The sequence below is a fragment of the Panthera pardus genome, unplaced genomic scaffold (assembly GCF_024362965.1).
Source record: "Panthera pardus isolate Hobbes unplaced genomic scaffold, ASM2436296v1 HiC_scaffold_27, whole genome shotgun sequence".
NCBI lineage: Eukaryota > Metazoa > Chordata > Mammalia > Carnivora > Felidae > Panthera > Panthera pardus.
In genome coordinates, this window is record NW_026526843.1 from 98,858,832 (window position 1) to 98,879,607 (window position 20,776).

Here is a 20,776-nt window from a genome sequence, read left to right on the forward strand (position 1 = left end):
AAGGGAAGGAAGAAAAAGAAACCTAAGGAAAAAGGTGACCAAGAACCCTTTTTGGACCGAACTTTGTAGTGAAGCAATTCCATGTACATGTAAGCTTCTCAGCTGCCTTAGAAAGTCCTCCCCAACCTTTCATTGGTAACACAGCGGTGAGAGCACTGACCTTGTCATCCCATGATTTGAGCCCTGGTCCTGCTTATTACGGCCACCTGACCTTGTTCAGGTCTAGTCTGTGCACCGGAGAGGCGATCAGTCCAAATCCTCATTAGTTTATGTATTTTACATGGCTGTCCTAAGGGTCTAGGAGAGTAGTAAGCATATGACACTATAAAAGTGCTTTAGAAGCTTAAGAAATAGAAGTTTATAGTATTCTTTGGAGCCTAAGGAGACCATTTAGTCTGCTTTTGTTTACGCTGATAGTGGAGTAAATACCTAGGCACCAGGCTGAGGATTCAGGGGCAGTAATCTCCAAAGGTGGATCATACTAGGGGATTGCCTGTGGGCTCAGAACGAATCAGAAAATGCCGAGATCCTTCTTTGGTTTCTAAGGGCAGATAACACAAAGGACTGCTTACGAATAAGGTGTGCATTCACAGAAACAGTGTTCTAGCAAGGGATGCCTGCAGTCCATACTGCTCTCAGTTGGTGCTGATTTTTCAATCACTGCTCTGCTTACTCATTAATTATGAAGTACTGTAGCTTACTGTTATTACTGTAATGGATTCTTCGGCTAGCCTTACAGATCATGTGCTTTCAACCCATGATTTTCTAAGAACTGTTGCTTAATCAGGCTATCGGCTCAAGTATCACCCCCCAAATTTTGCCTTCACGTTGACCTTTAATTACCCTCACCGAGTTTACACCAGGAAAGTGGCAAAGTGGTGAAATGAGACATTGACTCCAAGTAATTGTAGAGGCTGGAAAAGCTCGAAAGAGCCACGGTTCTACATAGGTTGTCGAAGCAGTATGAAACCGGGCACGCACCTGACCCGAGCGCGGACGCTGCCGTGAAGTAATAGGGTAACTATTCAGGTGTGCGTGTCCCATGACAGATCCTTGGGAGCCTGTCCACTCTTCTCATGAACGGCTTTAATCCCTTTCCTACTGGCTTTGCTTCTTTTCATGCAGACTCATCAGACCCTTGCACAATTGAGAGGAAAGCCCGGAGAATTAGCGTGACCTCCAAAGTACAGGCAGACGTCCATGACACCCAGGCAGCAGCTGCAGATGGTTTGTACCTGTGTGTCCGGAGTTTGTGCACAACGTCCAAACACACGTGTTCACCCACGTAGAGTTACCACAAGGAAAGGCCTTTTTTTTTCCTTTTAGAAAATTATTCTCTCCGAGTGCCTGGCTGGCTCAGGCCATGGAGCACGTGACTCTTGACCTCAGGGTTGGTAGCGTGACCCCCACATTGCATGTAGGGATTCTGAATAAAAAAATTAAAACTCATCTTCTCTGATGAGTTTCTAAGGCTGCGCTGCCCAATAAAAATACAACACAAGCTAGATATATTAAATTTCCTACGTTAAAAAGTGAAATTAGATTATTTAGTATGTACAACATAATATTTCAGTAGCAAGTCCACATAAATTAATGAAATATTTCATGTTATTTCAAACAGTGTTTGTAATCTGGTGGGGGTTTTTTTTTTTATTTTATTGATTTTGAGAGCGTGCATGAGTGGGGGAGGGGCAGAGAGAGAGGATCCCAAGCAGGTCTCCACACCGTCATTGCGGAGCTTGGAGCCTGAGCCCGTCACGGGGCTTGAACTTACAGACTGTGACTTCATGACCTGAGCCAAAATCCAGAGTGGGATGCTTAACCGACTGAGCCACCCAGGTGCTGCAGTCTGGTGTACGTTTGGCAGTAAGAGCACATCTAAGTGGCCGCTTTTTAAGTGGCCAGTAGTCCACCACATTGGATGGATTGCTTGAATAGCATCTACAAAGCAAGGCCAAGTAATTAATTAAAAAAATAACTTCTTGGGGCTGCTGGGTGGCTCACAGTTGGCTAAGCATCTGACTTCGGCTCGGGTCCTGATGTCGCAATTCGTGAGTTCGAGCCCCACGCCTGGCTCTGTGCTGACAGCTCAGAGCCTGGAGCCTGCTTCGGATTCTGTGTCTCCCTCTCTGCCCCTTCCCGCCTCTCATTCTGTCTCTCTCTCAAAAATAAAGGTTAAAAAAAATGTTTTTAAATAACTTTTTGAGGGCCCCTTGAGCGGCTCTGTCGGTTAAGTGTCTGACTTTGTCTCAGGTCATGATGTCACAGTTGTGGAGTTAGAGCCCCTTATGGGGCTTTCTGCTGTCAGTGTGGAGCTTGCTTTGGATCCTCTGCCCCTCCCCCAGTTGCTCACATGCATGTGCTCTCGCGCTCTCATAAATAAACATTTAAAAAAGCTTTTATTAATTACTTTTTTATAACCCCTCACTGCAGTTTTCTCCTGCTTCTTGAATTTTACCTTGGGATTCAGTTAAAATAAGGGTTCTAAAAGTATTGTATATATATGAGTTTATACAAGTATTTTACTTGACTATTACAGAAGTAGGGGAAAAAATCCCAGCCTAAGAACCAACCTAACATGAAACTACCTTGTACTTTATTTTAGTTAAAAAAAAAAAAAAAAAAAAAAAAAAAATCCTCTTTTACCATTGGCATATTTCCCATTAGGGAAAAATGAGTTTTTCTCTTTGGGTAGAAGTTATTTACCAATTTTGAAGTTTTTACTAGCATCCTTTTAGGCAATTTGTTTTCTGTATTCTAATGAGTATATTATAAACATTATTGATTTAACTTTTGATTTGTGTGATTTGTGAAGATGGTTATTTGTATGGAAGTTTGGCCTCTTTAAACTTTTAAAAAAAAACACTGCTTACTTCTAAATGGGTTCATCTCTACGTGCAATGTGGGGCTTGAACTCAGGAGCCCGAGATCAAGAGTCACATGCTCTTCTGACAGAGCCAGCCAGGCACCCCTAAAAATAATTAGTCTTAAAGGAAAAGCCTATTTACTTCAGTTCTCTTTTTAAGTTTTTGTTTTCTAGGAGGCTTGAAAGATTTTGCTTCTTACACAGGCCACAGAAAGAAAAGATTTCACAACTGTAAATCAAATGAAAACAGACATCTAAAATGTCTTTTGGGTTTTAGATGCTTCTATTTCAGCAGTACCTCCTTGGGATGAAATGCACAGTGTCTTACCAATACTAATTCTAAATTAGGTGCCTTTTAACTATTTTGGTAAGTCAGTTGAGAGTGATTTATTCCAAATTCAGTCATGGTGGTCCTGAAGGGGAGAAAACGGCACCATAAAATAGGCCATTTTTGCCGTCAAGATTTATTGTAAGAAACTGCAAAGGCAGGAGAAGCTGTGACAACAGAATAGAAGTTACCCTTTTGTCAGGAACAGTTACATGTACACTTACCACTCCCCCTCACTCGTTCGTTCATTCATTCATTCCATTCATTGATTCATTCTCAAGTTAGTTAACATACAGTGTAGTTTTGGCTTCGGTAGAGCCTAGTGTTTCATCTCTTACATACAACACCCATTGCTCGTCTCGAAGAGTGCCCTCCTTAGTGCCCTTCACCCATTTACACCGCCCCCCCCCCGCCCCCCCCGCAACCCTCAGCTTGTTCTCTGTATTTAAGAGTCTCTTAACCATTGGCCTCCTCTCTGTTTTTATCTTATTTTTCTTTTTCTTCCCCTTTGTTCATCTCTTTTTTCTCAAATTCCACACATGCATGAGGGTGACCTTTATAAAGGCAGTCTCCACTTAGAGGAGTCTCCTTGTCTGTACCAGAGAGAGCCTTATGACTGAATCAAAAGAATGGTTATCAGTGGAGAAAGGACGGGACTTACGCCTAGGGAATAGACCCCTATTTCCCGTGCTTGTCAGATAACCTCCTCTAACAGGCTTCCCCTGCCCTCCCTCTACCATTTTGCTTGGTCTTAAGCTGAAGATGCTATTTAAACGGCCGCTTGGCCCCCTTTGGGGAGTTAGTTTTCCTAGGTCTCTGCCCTGATATGTGAGGTACACATGTTGATGAACTTTGTTTTTTCGCTTGTCTTTTTTTACCTGGGGTGGAGGGGTCTCCGTCAAGAACTCAGAAAGATAAAGGGAAAGTTATTTTTTCTTTTCCTATAGTATAAAACAAGAGAAGCCCCAAGTAGGTTGACGAACCCAGTGGTTTTCTGTTCTCTTGTCAAGCTCACAGCTCCTTCTTGGGTGAACCTGAGCCCTACTATGACCATTGGAAAGTTCGGGTCTGAAACTCAGTTCTCTCTACCTGTTGGGGAACGAATGTTCACTGCAGCCATTTGTCAGGAAAGGCACATTGCTGACACCAAGTCAGGTCGTTAATTTCCAAAAGAATATACACTTAACCCCAAATGGTGGCTGATGAAAGCCTTTCATCTTAGTTTGTTACCTGCTTAGGAAGGCTGCTGACTTTAGATCTTCACCTCCTTTCCAGTTCACAGTGAGGATTTGGACTGTTTTACAGGTAGATTTTTCCCAGCCTCCTGAGTTGCTCCGGATTCCAGGGTCATTTCCGTCTAGAGGGCTCTAGCCTCCTGGTCCCAGATACCACGTTCAGTAGGGATGTTCCTCAAAAAGCAGAATTTCCAAAGTAACTGCAGAAGACAAAAGCCGTTTTGAACACAAGGCCAGAGGGAGTGAGGCCCTAAGAGGAATCTAAGTTTCAAGTGTTTATAAAGAAAATCCTGAGGACCAACCAAGGGTTGCCAGCATTTTATATGGCCAGATAGACTGCCCCCCCCCCTTTTTTTTTTTTGAGAAAGCAAGCACTCGCACCAATGGGAGAGGGGCAGAGAGAAAAGGGGGGGGGGGAGAGAGAGAGAGAATCCCAAGCAGGCTCTACACTGTCAGCACAGAGCCCAGTGGGGGGGGGGGGGGGGGCGGGGGCACTTGAACTCTAGAATCGTGAGCTCATGACCTGAGCCGAAATAAGAGTCTCACGCTTAACTGACCGAGCCACCCAGGCACCCTCAGATATATCCATTTTGAAAAACTATATCTGAAGGAAATTATAATGCCAAAGAGGTAGGAAAGAAGCTAAGGATCAAAAATAATCTTATTTTGAATGAGTTTAGCTTTTCTGAAAACCTGTGGAGTCTCTCTTTTTACCATTCTGATTAAAACTCTGCATGCATACTGTGAGGCTGAAGGTCTCAAGGGAGGAGGCCAGCCTAGCAGAGGTTGATGACAGTTTGGCTAGTACTGGGGGATGTCAGGGCAAACCGAAGGAGATGGTAAGAATCTCCCATGTTCTGTGAGATTTCTCGTTTGGTTCATTTGGCTACAACATAGCATAACTGCTGTTAGGATCATGAATGAGGAAGGTCGTATGTACTTGGCTTCTGTTTATCTTCTTCTGAAAAAAGTCCATTATTTTGAACAAAGTAGAATTTGTCTCATAAACCCATTGAGCTGCCTGTGTCGAGTTGCTCTGTGTACCAGCTGGCTTTCACAGGAGGTCAAGTAGCAAACTGTGCCCCGCCCCCCTTGTTTTCTCGTAGTGTTTCCGCTTGGATTATACCTGGCAGTGTTCAGTCTGTTCTCTCTCTCCATCCTAACTTCCCTCAGAGCATCTATCCGGCTCCAAGCAGAGTCCTCGGACACAGCCCCGAGACGAGGACTACGAAGGGGCTCCGTGGAATTGCGACAGCTGCACCTTCCTGAACCACCCCGCCCTCAACCGCTGTGAGCAGTGCGAGATGCCGCGGTACACTTGAACTCCGATGGGTCCGCGTCAGTTCGAGAGTGAAACTTGCAGCCCCCACTCGAAGAAAAGAAAACCTTGGGAAGCTGTTCATCTGCCCAGCCTTTCCCTGGCAGATTCCACGGGGGGAGGAGGAAGGACCCTGGAGCTGGTTGTGCTCACTCAAGGAAAAATGGGGAGTTCTCTTTGGTGGGGTTTTTTTTGGTGGGGTTTTTTTTTCTTTTTTCTTTTTTTTTTTTTCCTTTCTCAACTCGTTGCAGAGTGAGATAGAAAGGGATACTTGAAACCGGGAAAGGATTCACTCCTGAAAGAATGTACACAGAGAGGGCAAGCGCTCTTCTGTGGAATCCCAATTGTTAAAGTTACTGCTGAGTAGCCCTTACTTTATAAACCAGAACTTTCAGTCATGGTGTGACCTGTTACAGTTTATTAGACAAACTGTGAATTCCCAGAGCAGACTCACCTGGTCACAGCTCTCTGGAGAACCCAGGTTCCCCATGCTTCTTCCCGGTGTTTCCTAGTAAAGAGAAGAACAGGAAAAAGCACCCACAATTTTTTTGGGGGGGGCGGGGGCTAAGTAATAAGGGTATTTTTAATTGCTGCTTTTTTCAGAGGTAATTTCAAACACACACGATAGTTCAAAATGTGATTCGTAACTGTCAGGAATGAGGCACCTCATGCCCTTTGTTCCAGAGTACAATCCGAGGTGAGAAGATCCCTGTTGCTTGTACAGTAATTCATCAAGCTAAATCAACACTGGTAACTAAGACCTAATTACGCCACGATAGATACAATTTTTATGTTACTGCATGCTTTTGTTAGGCCATTGGCTTTAAAAATAACAAGTCCTTACCGAGAACAATTTTACGAATGACCTTCTCATAAAACTGCGCTTTGCCAATAGCACAGTGAATGTATGCCAAATGTAAATCCATTCCAGAATCCATTTGGAGATCTTGAGCTCAGCTGCGGTTCTGTAAGAAATGTGTGCAGTCCATAGGGCCTTTTTTTTCCCTCCTTCCAATTTTGTGACGAATTCACGATGTTTACAGCACAGTGTTTTGTGCCACAATCCTAACGTAGCTGAAAAAAAAAAATCACCATTAGCTGTTCAGTACAGATTTATTTGCACATGTTCATGAACCGGCGTGAGGGAAATTACAGTTGGCCGATGTCATCCAGTTGCCTACTGTGTTACTTGGGAGGAGGAGAAGGCTGGTGAAGAAACGAGATTAGAGAGAGGTGAGCGCAAAGGACTTGACAACTCAGAGCTGTTTAAATTTAACAGGGTGTATTCAGAGGTAATAATGAGTTTGTTCGGGTAGCTCAGGTGATACTAAAGCACTCCTTATTTGTGAAGCCAAAACTTTAGGGTATGAGTAACTGAAGAGAGAGAAAACCGTGTGGCCCCCTAGGGTGCACCACTGGAAGACCGTTCATAGGACGTTTCTTTAAGGTCTCCGTCATTGAATTTCCTTCCTGGCTTAGAATTGGATTTTGGAATCTTCCCATCATTTGGGTGAATGTGAACGGCAATACGATCAGTAGGGCTTTGAATCCTGAAGGATGTTACCTGAGGCTCAGATTTTAGGAGTAGCCACCCTCGCATGCCACGTGCCCCCCTGTACACACGCGCGTGCACGCGCACACACACCCACACTCTTGAAGCTGTCGTTGTATTGTAAGGTACCAGGGGTGTCGGGCAGACCTGGAAACGCCAGCTGTCCCTAAATGCACAATGAAACCAAAGGCATCATAACCCATCGCCATTCTCCTTCAAAATCATCGTTTCACCCTCTACCTACCGCTTTGCCAACGTCTCGTATGTGGAAAATTCCCCAAATATCCACTCGTCTCGCCAAGTACGCGTGGCTGTGTGATTACGCCGCTAAGACATCCCTCACTCGACTGTGGCAAGACTGTGAGAAGAACAGAGAGAAAGCAGATGGGCTTAAAAGCGTCGACCTGAAAATCGCTTTCTTTAAAAGCTTCTGTGACACTGGTGTCTGTCTCCAGCAGCCGTCTCTCAGTCCTACTCTTCTGTAATATGCCAATGCCTTTGCCTTTGTATGGTTTCCTATCTCTTCGGTGACGATCTACCCCGCTTGGTATTAAATAACAATTTAGGGGGAAAATCTCTATCCTGCTTGGTGTTCTAGCTCGAGGTTTACCAGTATTCTTAGATACGCTCAAGTGGCAGCAGTTAACTGGGCGCCTGTCAGTTCAGAATGAAAGTAGCATGTCTGGAAACAGTCGGATGCCGTATTAGAACCACGTAGGTGACTTTACAACTATTGCATGAACACACATCCGGGTCAATAAGCTGTCGTCATACAGTAGATGCATGGTTCCAGTCCTTTGGTGATCTATCTAGTCGATCGTTGTTTGCCCCTGCCAGGAAAAAGGAGTAGAAACCAGTCTCTCGGATAGGTGTAGACGGTGGGGTAGGAGGCATCAGAGATGGCTTTTCAAGAAGTTCCGTATGTGTTCATTTCTGGTTGGGCCCAAGTCTCGTAGGCCAAGTTAGGCTGCGTTCAGTTTTTAAAGGAAGCAAAATTGTTTTCCACGGACACGTTTGAGCTCTTTAACTGTGTCCCCTCTATAGACTTCTTGCCTCTGACCACTTTGAAGGAGGACTCGGTCAACTTTCAAGGTGCCTTTTGGAAAGGCCGTCCTGGTCGGACTGAAGCGCGTGCCCAGTCGGCCGGCGGCAGGACGGCGGACACCGGGCCGCCCCTGTCCGCCCATGCCCGCTGCTCTTCGCGTAGGCCGGGGCGCGGCTGGTTGCTAGCGAAACGTCTTTTTTCTTAAAACGTGTCTAGTTTGATGTATCTGGTAACACATAGACCTGACTATACGTTTTACACTATTTCATGGTTTTGTAAACTGGGTTTTTAGAAAGCACACGTGCCGTTTTGTTCCAAGTACATTGTCCCTTAACGTGTGGAGTAGGTCTTAAGAGTTTCAAGTGGTAATAGAGGAGCCAGAAACTTCCTAAGCAGTGTAAAATGTTTGCATTGATAATGGCCTTGTATGGGAGAGGAAAGAGGCAGGGGGTTTTAAACAGAAGAACTGCGTCGTAGGAAAGGTAGTTTTAGACGAGGAAAAGGAGGGGGGCAAAGTGTTGCTCATTTGTTTATTTCCCTGAATGAAGTGGGAAGTGTGATAGGCAGTTTAATTTTTAAGGAGCTGGTCTCAGTTTTAGTACTTTTTAATTATTAAAAAAGTATCGTTTCTTCAATTTTGTCATCATCTTGTCCCCATGATCTAGGGTTCATATCCAACTTTCTGTGGCACCTCAGTTTTCTATAGCATTTTAAAAGGTAACTGTAATGTCTTTGACAGTATAAACAAAAAAGCAAGAATATAAGGCATAAAAAAATTGTCCTTGGAAAACATCAGTCATGTATCCTGGAATGTGAAGATGTCCCTTCGTAGTGAAAGGGTATATTGGTATATCAGTCGAGCAAGAACCATGACCACTGAAATGTTACGATTAAAAAAAAAAAAATCAATAAATTGGGCACTGTCTGTTGCACCACTACTGTATCTTTTTGAAAGAATTGACAGAATTTTCTTAGTGTGAAAGTTAATTCTGATGATGTTTTCACATTCACTAGACCTGCCTTTTTTTTCTTTATTATTTGCATCCCCAAATATTTAATACAAGTAGAATTTTGCATGGCTTGGGCATTCAGAGATTAATAGGATGATGACTCGATTTTAGTTTCTAAAGCCATGAAAAGTTGCTTTGAGACTGAACAATTCTGAATTCTTATTTATAATGAGACCCAATGTCCATGGTTCCCTACTGTAAAAGAATTGATCAGTTTCTTCATTGAAACAGCAAGAACCTATTAAATCTTGTAAATACCATGTTTCTTTTAGGTTTCCGTGTATGCTGTGAATCATTATTTTGAGGTGAAATTGTACAAAGGCATTTTAAAAGGCTATGCATGCATCGTACTTCCAAACAGTACATATTCGGAAAGTCAAAGATTCCTGCAAAATAAATTAATAAACTAAAAGCAAACACTACATTCTGCTTCTTTTCTGTGTAGTTAGAAATGATTTACAGTATACGGTATCACACTCGACTGAAATAGGCTGTTGCAAAACCTCCTCTTCCGAATCCTCCGTTAATACCTGTAGTAATGTTAGACTGGGGGTAAGTGTACGTTAATTTTAGAAATTGGGTCGAAGTATATAAAAACCAACTTTATTTTAATAAAGTGGAATATGTTAGGAACCTACATTTTGCATTCTACTTCAATATATTACTTGCAAGATCCAGATTAAACAAACTTACTTATCATTCCATAGCTACAGTGGACCCTTGAACGTTAGGGGTTTGATCTGCACAGGTCCTCTTACATGTGGGTTTGTGTCCTACGTCCAGCATCGTACTGCCCATGTGTTTTGTCTTCCTTATGATTTTCCTGTTGTTTCCTTGAGTCTAGCTTACTTTAACGATGTAGTATATAATGTATATGCAAAAGATGCAGTAAACGACTTACCATCTGTAAGGTTTCCAGTCAACAATCCACTATTAGTTTAAGTTTTGGGAGCCTCCAAAGTTACAAGATTTACAACCGTGCAGGACATCCATGCCCCCATGTTGTGCAACGGTCAGCGATAGCTTTTCAGAGGTCAGCAGTCACAGAGGACGTGACCCTCCTCGTGCTAGAGTCTGTAGTCAACCTTCCAACGTCTACACAGAAATCAGCACGGATCAATTCTGATCTTTTCAGTAAGCATATCTGAAAAAGTTTCTACTACGTGCTTTCAATATATGAAAACTTGTAAACCTACCCAAATACCGAAGAACTGTAGAATCATCCTTCATTTTACTCATTGCCCAGCTTCCAAAATTATCCCTATAAAAAGCAATTTTATTTCATCTGTATTCTTATCCCTCTAACCCCAGCTTATTTTGAATCATATCCCAGGCATCGTAGCAATTCGTCTGTAAATACACGTTATTCTTTTTAAGTTTATTGATTTTGAGAAAGACATTGGGGGCGGGTCAGAGAGCAAGGAACGGAGAAACTCCCAAGCAGGCTGCACACCGTCAGCGAGGAGCCTGACCCAGGGCTCGATCCTACCAACTCCGAGATCATAACCCCAGCAGAATACCAAGAGTCGGATGCTTAATCGACTTAGCCACCCAGGCACCCACCCCTTGTAAATAAACTTTTTTTTTTTTTTTAACAGAAGCACCATATATACTCCTATCGTGTCTGACAAAATATTATCAAATATCTAGTGTTAAGTTTTCCAAGGAGCCTCACAATGTTTTTTTTCAACAAGCATATTTAGATTAGGGCTCGTGTAGAATACTTGAAATTGTCTTTTACATCTTGAGTCTGCATACGTGTTTTGTCTGCGTATCTGAAATCGTAAGGAAACTTTCTGTCAACTATGTCGTTGCCTTCCCACCACATCTTCCAGTACAGTAATGCATAGAAAGAACAGCAAAGTTAACTTTAAAAGCAGCATAGAAACTATTTTTTTATCCCCCTTTCTTATGATTTCCCACAGCTCAGGTTGTCCCTTTTAAATAATGGATTTAGTGGGGTGCCTAGGTGGCTCAGTTACATGTCCGATTTCGGCTCCGGTCATGATCTCGAGGTTTGTGAGTTCGAGCCCCACATCGGGCTGTCAACACGGAGCCCGCTTCAGATCTTCTGTCCCCCACCCCCTTCTCTCTACCCCTCCCCCACTGGTTCGTTCTCTCTCCTCTTTCTCTCAAGCTTTAATAAATAATGGATTTGTTTTGAAATAGAAAATTACTTCAAATCTGTTAACGACACTGATTCCTTACGGTGCTCGTTTTTGGAATGAAGAGGCATCTGTGAGAATTACACTGTAATCCCACTCTTGGTGCAAGCCTCTCCGGGTATGGGGGAGCTTGGTTTCCCACACAGAAGGGACACAGGGCACCTGGTGTCGGTCTCCCCTCTGCATTCCTCCAAGGACTTCTACTTAACCTTGGCCTTTTGGCCATTTCCTAGGACACTGCCCCGGTCACGTTTTGTGATAGGGGTTTTGTAGGGTTTAATAAAGGTATATAATGCGTGGATGATATTCTGATTCACCAGTTTCAGGGTCTCCCATCAGGCAGACCACCTCCCCCTTTTCTGCCTCTTAAAGGGTGACGGCTCGCCTTTGGCCACCTTTTCCTGACCTGCTGGTTCAGAAATACAGAAAGTTGGGGGGAAATCGGGTCATTTTTCCACAGCCTCCCTTCCTCCAGTTTTGCATTGTGGTTTGCCAACCAAGTGCTCATTATTCTCTATTACTGTGCTTGGTGTTCACTGATCTGTGTGTGCATTCACCCTCCTGGGGACACAGGTTGTTTTAGGTAGCACGGGGCCACTGTTCAAGAACCACGAACACAGCCTTGTTAAAAGCCCATCCTCCAATTTTGATTTCTTTTAAATCGCTAAGAATGGCCTGCCACCTTGCGTTTATTTATTCGAAAAAAGATCTTCATTTGAACGGCGTTTAGGGTTGGGAGGGGAAAATTGGGTGAAGCGTACCGAAATCGCCTCCATTCCCTGTACGCTTTGACAAGGAATCAAATGGTCACACGGGGCAGGGGAACGACCTTGAGATGACAATTTGAGTGGTTCTTCCCAACTTCTCAAGTAGGTAATGAAAACGTCTTTAATGGCTGAAGAACGGGGAAGGGTTGTCAGGGTCAGAAATGACAGGCACAGATGGGGACACGCTGAAGGTGGTAAGCCATGAGTACGAGCCAGCCCACAATTCCGGTCACGGATGAAAGCCATCGAGGAAAAGTGGCAAAGCAGGGCCGGGGGATTCCCCAGTAGAGCCTGTGCAGACCCCCAAACTCTGGGCAGCACACAAATGGGAGAAGGTTGTGCTGGACAGGAAGCAAGGAGACAGCAGCTTTTGTCTTTCCCTCACTTGCAGCATGGCTCATTCGAGAAGCCAAGGCCCCTGGGTGGCTCAGTCGGTTAAGCGTCCGGCTCTTGGCATCGGCTCAGGTGAGGATCTCGTGCTCGTGAGGTCAAGCCCCTTGTCAGGCTCTGTGCTGACAGCGTAGAGACTGCTTGGGATTCTCTCTCCCTCTCTCTGCCTTTCCCGGGCTCACATGCTCGCTCTCAAAATAAACGTTTTAAAAAAAAAAAAAAAAGCAAGGCCCATAAAGGCGTGGTTTGGTCCCTGAGATAAGGGGCAGGACGCATTGAGTGACTTCAAGGTCCCACGACGAACGTGGGGGAAAACCTGGTGTGGCCTCGCTAAGGATTCCAGCGAACAATTTTCAACCCCCCAGTAAACACCTAAACGCGGTACCCGTGCTGCCTGCCTACTGAGTGGCTAGAAACAAGTGCCTAGGAGAACAGGAAACTTCCTGATCTTTCCTATACTCTGTAACCAAGGACCTTCTCATCAAGGACAATCCCCAGGAACAAAGGAGAAAGCTCTGAGCTTCGTTTTTCATCAAGGATTACGAGGTTTGAACAGTGTGACCCACATAATCTTTTCTAAAACTCCTTAAAAATGAGTAACCGTATGGAAAGATACAGCCCTCTGAAAGAAGGAGTTCATCCTCCAGAATCGCAGCCGAAGAGGAAACCTGAACTTCCCATGTCAATCCCGAACACAATCGACAGCAATGAAGAGCTGACCCACAACAAATGTGAGACCTCGGAGAAGAAGTCGTTAAAAACGCAAGACGGAATGAACAGCAGACCAAGAAGCAATACATAAAAACGGGGGCGTGGGGCAGTTAAACAAACACTTACCTCCAGAGATGAACGCACGTGGTATCAGAATCGTCCCACATTTCGGTACAACTTGAACGGGACGAAGTTTGACGTGCAAAACAGACAAAATGACGTATGGGAGTCGGCTCAGTTCCATCTCCATACGATAAAATTATCTAGCTCACGTGAACCAAATGGTCTTTCCAATGTTTGCCGATTCTTTTCAATCGAGAGAACCCCGATCTTTCAAACACTCAGGCCCCATGGTTCTGACTGCAAGACACGGTATCTGAAAACCAATCAAGCCACCAGAAAGAAAACGAAAAATTCTTCTACCCAGCTCCTGATGAAGAGCTGGAATTAAACCAGATTTAGAGGAGGCAAATCCTCAACAAGGGGCGTTAGGCCAGATGGTGTCTCCGACTGACAAGGCGGCCTTCAGGTCCCAGAAAACGGGGCAGAATGAAAGATGACACCGTCTCTGTTTCAGAGAACGCACCTGTTGAAGGTCTACACGCAAATCAACTGTCCACACCCGTAACAGAACCAGTCGCACCAAGACACGATCATTCCGAACTCAGTGAAAGACATTTGCGGCACAAGGCATCTTGGTGGCGACTCTTAACAGCGAAGGAGACATGCGGCAAGGCGCAGCTCGACTGCGCTCTGAAAGAACGCGCTGCATCTAATGTGACCAGTGTCGGGAATCCTGAGGAAAAGCCGGATCGGGGTCCGGGTTTCCTGGCTACCCAAAAGTCGAGCATTCCTACGAAAACCTTTGCAAGCCGAGATGGCAAAGAGCAAAGAAGCGGTTACCCTTCATTTCTAGGCAACAGTTTTTGAGCCCTCCCAGACCGCCCCCCCCCCCGCCACCGTCTCCCAAATAACATCTTTTAAGGTTCTTCTGATACCTTTCGGACACATCTTGCTAACAGACGCACAAAATAAATCGGGATCGAGCACAGGTGCTCCCACGTTAAAGCTATGGTTGGCTCGACGCTGAGCTGCTGAGAGTGGTTCCCAGGAAGGGGGCTTGGTGGGTCCCCTCTCACCACTTGGGTTGCATGCCGAACACTTTGTGCTGCCTTTTTTTTTTGATCAGAGTTCAAGTCCTCTTCCCAATTCTTTTGGTCAGCAGAAACCTGTATGAATTTTTTAAAACCAAAGTGGGATATTGCACAAAAGCCAGCGATCCCCATATTCCAAAGCCAGGCTGATGCGTCACATATGGCAAAGTGTTTATACGAGCCAAGAGCTTGAGAAGGTATGTGAATAAATACAAAGGAGTCACATTCTATGGCTGCCACGTGTGTGGAAAGATAGTCACCCATGTAACCAGCTAAAAAGCCATGTCAGGAGCCAGCCATACACTTGAGAAACCATACGAAAGTGAATTATGTGATCAAGCCTTTGCTAAAAAAGCTGGTTTTTCGGGGCGCCTGGGTGGCTCCGTCGGTTAAGCGATCGACTTCGGCTCAGGTCATGATCTCACGGTCCGTGGGTTCGAGCCCCGCGTCGGGCTCTGTGCTGCCGGCTCAGAGCCTGGAGCCTGTTTCGGATTCTGTGCCTCCCTCTCTCTCTGACCTTCCCCCCCGTTCACGCTGTCTAAAAAATAAAGAAACGTTAAAAAAAAATTAAAAAAAAAAAGCTGGTTGTTCATCCAGAATCGCAAGCATTTGGGGTGAAAAAAAAAAACCCATAAATGTGATGTATGTTATCTACAACTTACAACTTCTGCTAATCTCAAAATTCATGCAGGGACACATGGCAGTAAGAAGCCATAGGTCTATGGCAAAGCTATGCCCACACCAGCACACCGGCCTATCAGGTCATAGGAATACTAGACGGAAGCCCTTCGTGTGTCATACCCACAGACAGGCATGCGTTGTCTCTAGTTTTCCTCTCACACACATGTAGGAAAAAAACATAAATAGGTGATTATCTGTGGAAGAACTCCAGTTCAACCCAAACCACTGATCTCATCGCCAAGAAAGGCTCGGGGCCCCATGGGTTAAGCGTCCGACTCTTGGTTTCAGCCGAGGGCGTCGCCACAGCCTGATACCCTGCATTGGGCTGTGCTGGGTGTGGAGCCTGCTCGAGATTCTCTCTCTCCTTGCCCCCCGCACCCCCGCCTGTGCTCGCTTGCAGCGCGTCCTCTTCCTCTCTCTAAAAAGGAAAAAAAAAAAAAACAGAGAAAGAAAGAAAAAGAAGAAAAAGGAAAAAGGAAGAAGAAAGGCTAGACTGCGGGGGAAGATGGCAGAAGAGGAGGATCCTCAGCTCATTGCCTCCTACGGACACAGCGAGACAGACACATCCATGCATGCGCCTAACTCTGCAAATGGCCTGGAGACTGGTGGAGCTTCCAGTTAATCGTAGAGAAGAGGCCACATCAAAAAACACAGGAAGGCAGAGACGCAGCTGGGAACCCAACCCACGGTAAGACCACCCACCAACAGGAGAGACACCACAAGCCCACACAACCAAGAGCAGACCCCACACCTGGGGTGCCCCCGCCACTGGGGACCCACGCTGGGAAGATGACTCCCCTTAACGTCTGGCTTTGAAAAACAGTTGGTTTTGTGTTTTTTTTTTTTTAACGTTAATTTATTTTTCAAAGAGAGAGAGAGAGAGCACGAGCAGGGGAGGAGCAGAGACAGAGAGGGGGACACAGAATCCGAAGCAGGCTCCGGGCTGTCAGCACAGAGCCCGACGCGGGGGCTCGAACCCACAAAAGCGAGATCGTGGCCTGAGCCAGAGTCGGACGCTCAACTGACTGAGCCACCCAGGCACCTCCCTCCCCCTTTTTAAAATTATTTGTTCTTGAGAGAGAGAGAGAGAGAGAGAGAGAGAGAGAGAGGGAGGACAACCAGTTTGGTTTAATTTTGAGAGCTTTAAAAATCAGAGGGCTTACCTCCAGCAGAACAGGAGGGCTCTAAGAAACGGAGTCCCTGCCCTTCAAGAGTCAAATAACTGCCCCCGAGACACAGCACAGAAGCGGCAGTTTGAAAAGCGCGTGGGGCTTATGTGAAGGAGAGGTGTTGACTAATCCTAGAACATGCTGGAGGGGCAGGGATCTCCGGGAAGTATCTCCAGGAAGACGAGTGCTAGTGGGCGCCATTTTCCTTCTCCTCCCCCAGCCTAGATAGCTGGAAGCCCATGGTCCCCCACGGACTCATCCCATCCGACCCACGTGCCAGAGTAAGTGTCCCCTCCAAAGCAGCTCCTGCCCTGCCACAACCTCAGGCAGCCCTAGCAGGGACCAGTGCCACTCCCAAGTGACTCCTGCCCTCGGGAGAGGTGGTACAACCCCACACGCCAGAAGTTTCCGCAGCCTTGCTTCTTAGCTGGCTGCCCAGGGAGCAAACCCTGATGGTTGGTGCATCTGTAACTGTGGCCTAGAGGCTAATTACAGACACCGAGGCGGACTGCCAGCCTTGTCCACCGAAGAGCTCACGGTGGCCTCAGACCTGTCGACAACGCGGGGACCAAAGCCAGGGCAGTGCACCCATAGCCGTCGAAGGAGCTCACTGCAGCTGGCTCAGCCGAAGACGATCGGTGCCCAGCTACAACCGTATTGTCTGTGTAGCCCACAGAACGGATACCCCACGGAGCACCTGATTCTGCCCACTGGGGGGTGGGGGATGGTAGGCCACAAGAAACAGCAAGGCCACTGCTTTCAAGAGACCAACACAGAAAGAAAGACCAAACAGAGACGGAGGAGTATTTCCAAAACCAAAGAACAAGACAAAACCAGAGTAGAAGAGCGAAATGAAACGGAGATCACCGATGTGCCTGGTCCAATTCGGAGTAACGGTCAATGGTCATCAAGATACTCACTGGACTGGAGAAAAGGTTGGGAGATCCCAGTGACAACTTCAGCCACGAGACGGAAATGTAAAGAAGAGCCAGTCAGAGATGAAGAATTCAACAAATGCAATTAAAAACAATACACGAGAAGGACTTGACAGCGAATCAGAGGATACAGAAACAAGCGGGCGGCCATCTGGAAGACGGGGGAATGGAAAGCAACCGAGCTCAAGAGCGAAGGCCAGGCCAAGAATGCAAAACGGGAACGCGGCGAGTGAAGTCGGCAACGTCATCCAGCACAGCCACGTCTGCGTTACAGAGGTCCCAAAAAGAGGAGCGAGAAGAAAACTTGCTTCAAGAAGTAATACCTGAAAACTTTCCAAATTACCGCGGAAGGAAAAAGACCACCAGATCCAAGGGGGAGAGAGAGCCCTCAATGAAATCAATCCCAGGAGGTCCACACCAAGACACGTAACAATGAAAATGGCAAAAAGCCATGATCGAGAAAAAACTTTACAAGTGGTAAGAGAAAAGGACAATTCCATCACATACAAGGGAAGGCCCCTAAGGCCGTCAACTGCTTTTTTTCAGTGCTTTGCCAGCCAGAAAGGAGTGGCAAGATATATCCTCTGTGCTGACAGGAAAATACCTACAACCAAGAACACTTTTCCGGGCAAGGTTAGCACTCAAACTAAAAGCAGAGAGAAAAAGTTTCCCCAACAAAAAGATGAAGAGTTCATCATCACTAAATGAGCCTTGTAAGAAATATTAAAGGAGATTCTTTAAGGGAAAAACCCCAAGTAGAAAATTATGCAAGGAAAAAAATTGCACACGTAAAAGCAAACATAAAGGTAGGCGATTAATCACTTATAAAGCCGATAGGGAGCATAAAACACAACAGTAGCAAAATCAAGAAGCCCTACAAAATGTAGTCAAGGAATACACACAAGGAAAGATGTAAAACGTGACATCAGACTGGTAAAATGCAGAGGGGGGAGTAAAAACGCAGTGCTTTTCGGGGCAACTGGGTGGCTCAGTCGGTTAAGCATCTGACTTCGGCTCAGGTCATGATGTCGTTGTTAGGGGTTTGAGCCCCACGTCGGGCTCTGTGCTGACAGCTCAGAGCCTGGAGCCCACTTCAGATTCTCTGTCTCCCTCTCTCTGTGTCCCTCCCCTGCTCCCGCACTCTCTCTCTCTCACAAACAAACATTAAAAACATTAAACGTAAAGGAACTGAATGCTCCAATCAAAACACGGAATGGTTAAAAAAACCAGACCCACGTATAGGTTGGCTACAAGAGATTCACTACATACCTAAGGACACATACAGACTGAAAGTGCAATGTTGGAAAAACATAGCATACAAATGGGAGTGGAAAAAAAAAAAAAGGGAGGGGTAGCAATACTTAACATCAGGTAAAGAAGGAGGGCATTATGTAACAACAGAAATATCAATCCATGTACAGAACAGAGGAGCACCTAAATACATAAAGCAACTTTTAACAGATCTAAAAGGACAGAGGAAGAAAGTGACAGTAATAAAGTAATAATAGGGGACTTTCGCACCCCACTTACATCAATGGATAGATCATCCCAATATAACATCAAGGCAACGGTGGCTTTGAACGACAGATGAAACCAGATGGAGCTAAGAGATATATAGAAATAGCCCATCCTAAAGCAATAGAATGCACATTCTTTTCAAGTGCACGTAGAACATTCTCCAGGAGAGATCACATGTTAGGACACAAAACAAGTCTCAATATATTTAAGACTGCCATCACACCAAGCATCTTCGGCAACCACAACAGTATGGAACTAGAAATCAATTACAGGGGAAAAAATGCGGAGAAAACACAAATGCATGCAGACTAAACATGCTACTCAACAACAATCAGGTCAACAATGCGATCAAAGAGGAATTAACAAGATACATGGAGACAAATGAAAACGAAAACCTAAGTGTCCAAAATATTTGGGATGTAGCACATGCTGCTTTAAGAGGAAACTTTATGGCGACACAGGTCTACTTTAAGAAACCAGAAAAACCTCCAACAAGCTAACCTGACACCTGAAGGACCTGGAAAAAGAAGAATAACGCCCAGAGCTAGTATAAGGAAGGAAATAATGAAGATCGAGCGGAAATAAATACAGACTAAAAAAAACGATACAGAAGAGCAATGAAACCAAGAGCTAGTTCTTTTGATAAATGAATGATTGATAAACCTTTAGCCAGGCTCATCAAGAAAGAAAGAGAGAGGACTGAAATAAACAAAATGAAGGTGGAGAGGGGCGCCTGGGTGGCTCAGTTGTTTGGGTGTCTGACTCCTGATTCTGGCTCAGGTCATGATCTCATGGTTTATGAGGTCGAGCCCCAAGTCAGGCTCTGTACTGACAATGCAAAGCCTGCTTGGGATTCTCCCTGCATCTCTCTGCCACTCCCCTGCTCACACTCTCTCTCTCTCTCTCTCTCAAAAAGAAAATAAGCAGGGGCACCTGGGTGGCTCATTGGGTTAAGCGTCCAATTTTGGCTTAGGTCAAGATCTCACAGCTTGTGGGTTCTCCCTCTCTCTCTGCACCTCCCCGACTCAAGCTCTTTCTCTCTCTTCTGTCTCAAAAATAAATAAACGTTAAAAAAAAAGAAAAGAAAAGAAACATTAAAAAATAAAAAAAGATAGGCTTTGAAAAAAACGAAATAAACGTGGAGAAATAAATAACAATGGCTACCAAGAAATACAAAGAATTGTAAGAGGATGTTATGAAAAATTATATGCAAACAGATTGGACAACCTAGAAGAAGTGGATAAATTCCTAGGAATGTACAATCCTTCAAAAGTGAATCAGGGAGCAAGAGAAAATTTCAACAGACCAATTGTTAGTAATGAAATTGAACGGGAATAAAAAAACTCCCAACACACAGAAGTTTAGGATCACATGGTTTCAAAGGTAAATTCTAGCCAACATGTAAAAAAGAATACCTATTCTCCTCAAACTCCTCCAAAAAATTAAAGAGGAAGGAAAATAGCCAAATTCGTTGTGTAAGGTCAGCATTACTCTAATACCAAAACCAAAGACATTACGAAGAGGAAAACTACAGACCAATATGTCTGATAAACACAGATGCAAGAATCCTCCTTGAAATAGTAGCAAACTGAATTCAGCAATACATTAAATCATCATTCACCGAGATCAAGCAGGATTTATTCCAGAGATACTAAGGTGGTTCAAAATTGATTAATCAACGAATGTGACGCATCGCATTAGCAAGAGGAAAGATGAAAACCATCTAATCGTCTCAATAGATGCAGAAAAAACCACTTGACAAAATCCAACATGTATTTATGACACAAACTCTGAGCAAAATGAGTTTAGAGGGACCGCGCCTTAACGTAAGCAAGTGCATACTGGAACTGTTGTTATTTTTAATGGGCATTTAAGAGTTTCATTCTAATCAGTATCAAGAAACGTACGGAAAAATGAAGAGGTGATGTGGGA

General features: G+C 44.9%; 1 protein-coding gene across 6 annotated transcripts in view; it reads left to right on the forward strand.

Moving 5' to 3' along the window:
• Positions 1-9,776, forward strand: part of TAB3 (TGF-beta activated kinase 1 (MAP3K7) binding protein 3) — an 88,501-nt gene extending 78,725 nt beyond the window's left edge. For 3 of the 6 annotated variants that reach the window (XM_019419760.2, XM_053891731.1, XM_053891730.1), the window contains 2 exons: positions 1,126-1,227; positions 5,603-9,776. In XM_019419760.2, the coding sequence (XP_019275305.2) occupies positions 1,126-1,227; positions 5,603-5,751 (251 nt within the window). In that variant the 3' untranslated portion in view covers positions 5,752-9,776. Of the gene's footprint in view, positions 1-1,125; positions 1,228-5,602 lie in introns of those variants that run through there. The other 3 variants (XR_008418309.1, XR_008418308.1, XM_053891732.1) reach the window with 3 other exon arrangements.
• The last annotated feature ends 11,000 nt before the right edge of the window (positions 9,777-20,776 follow it).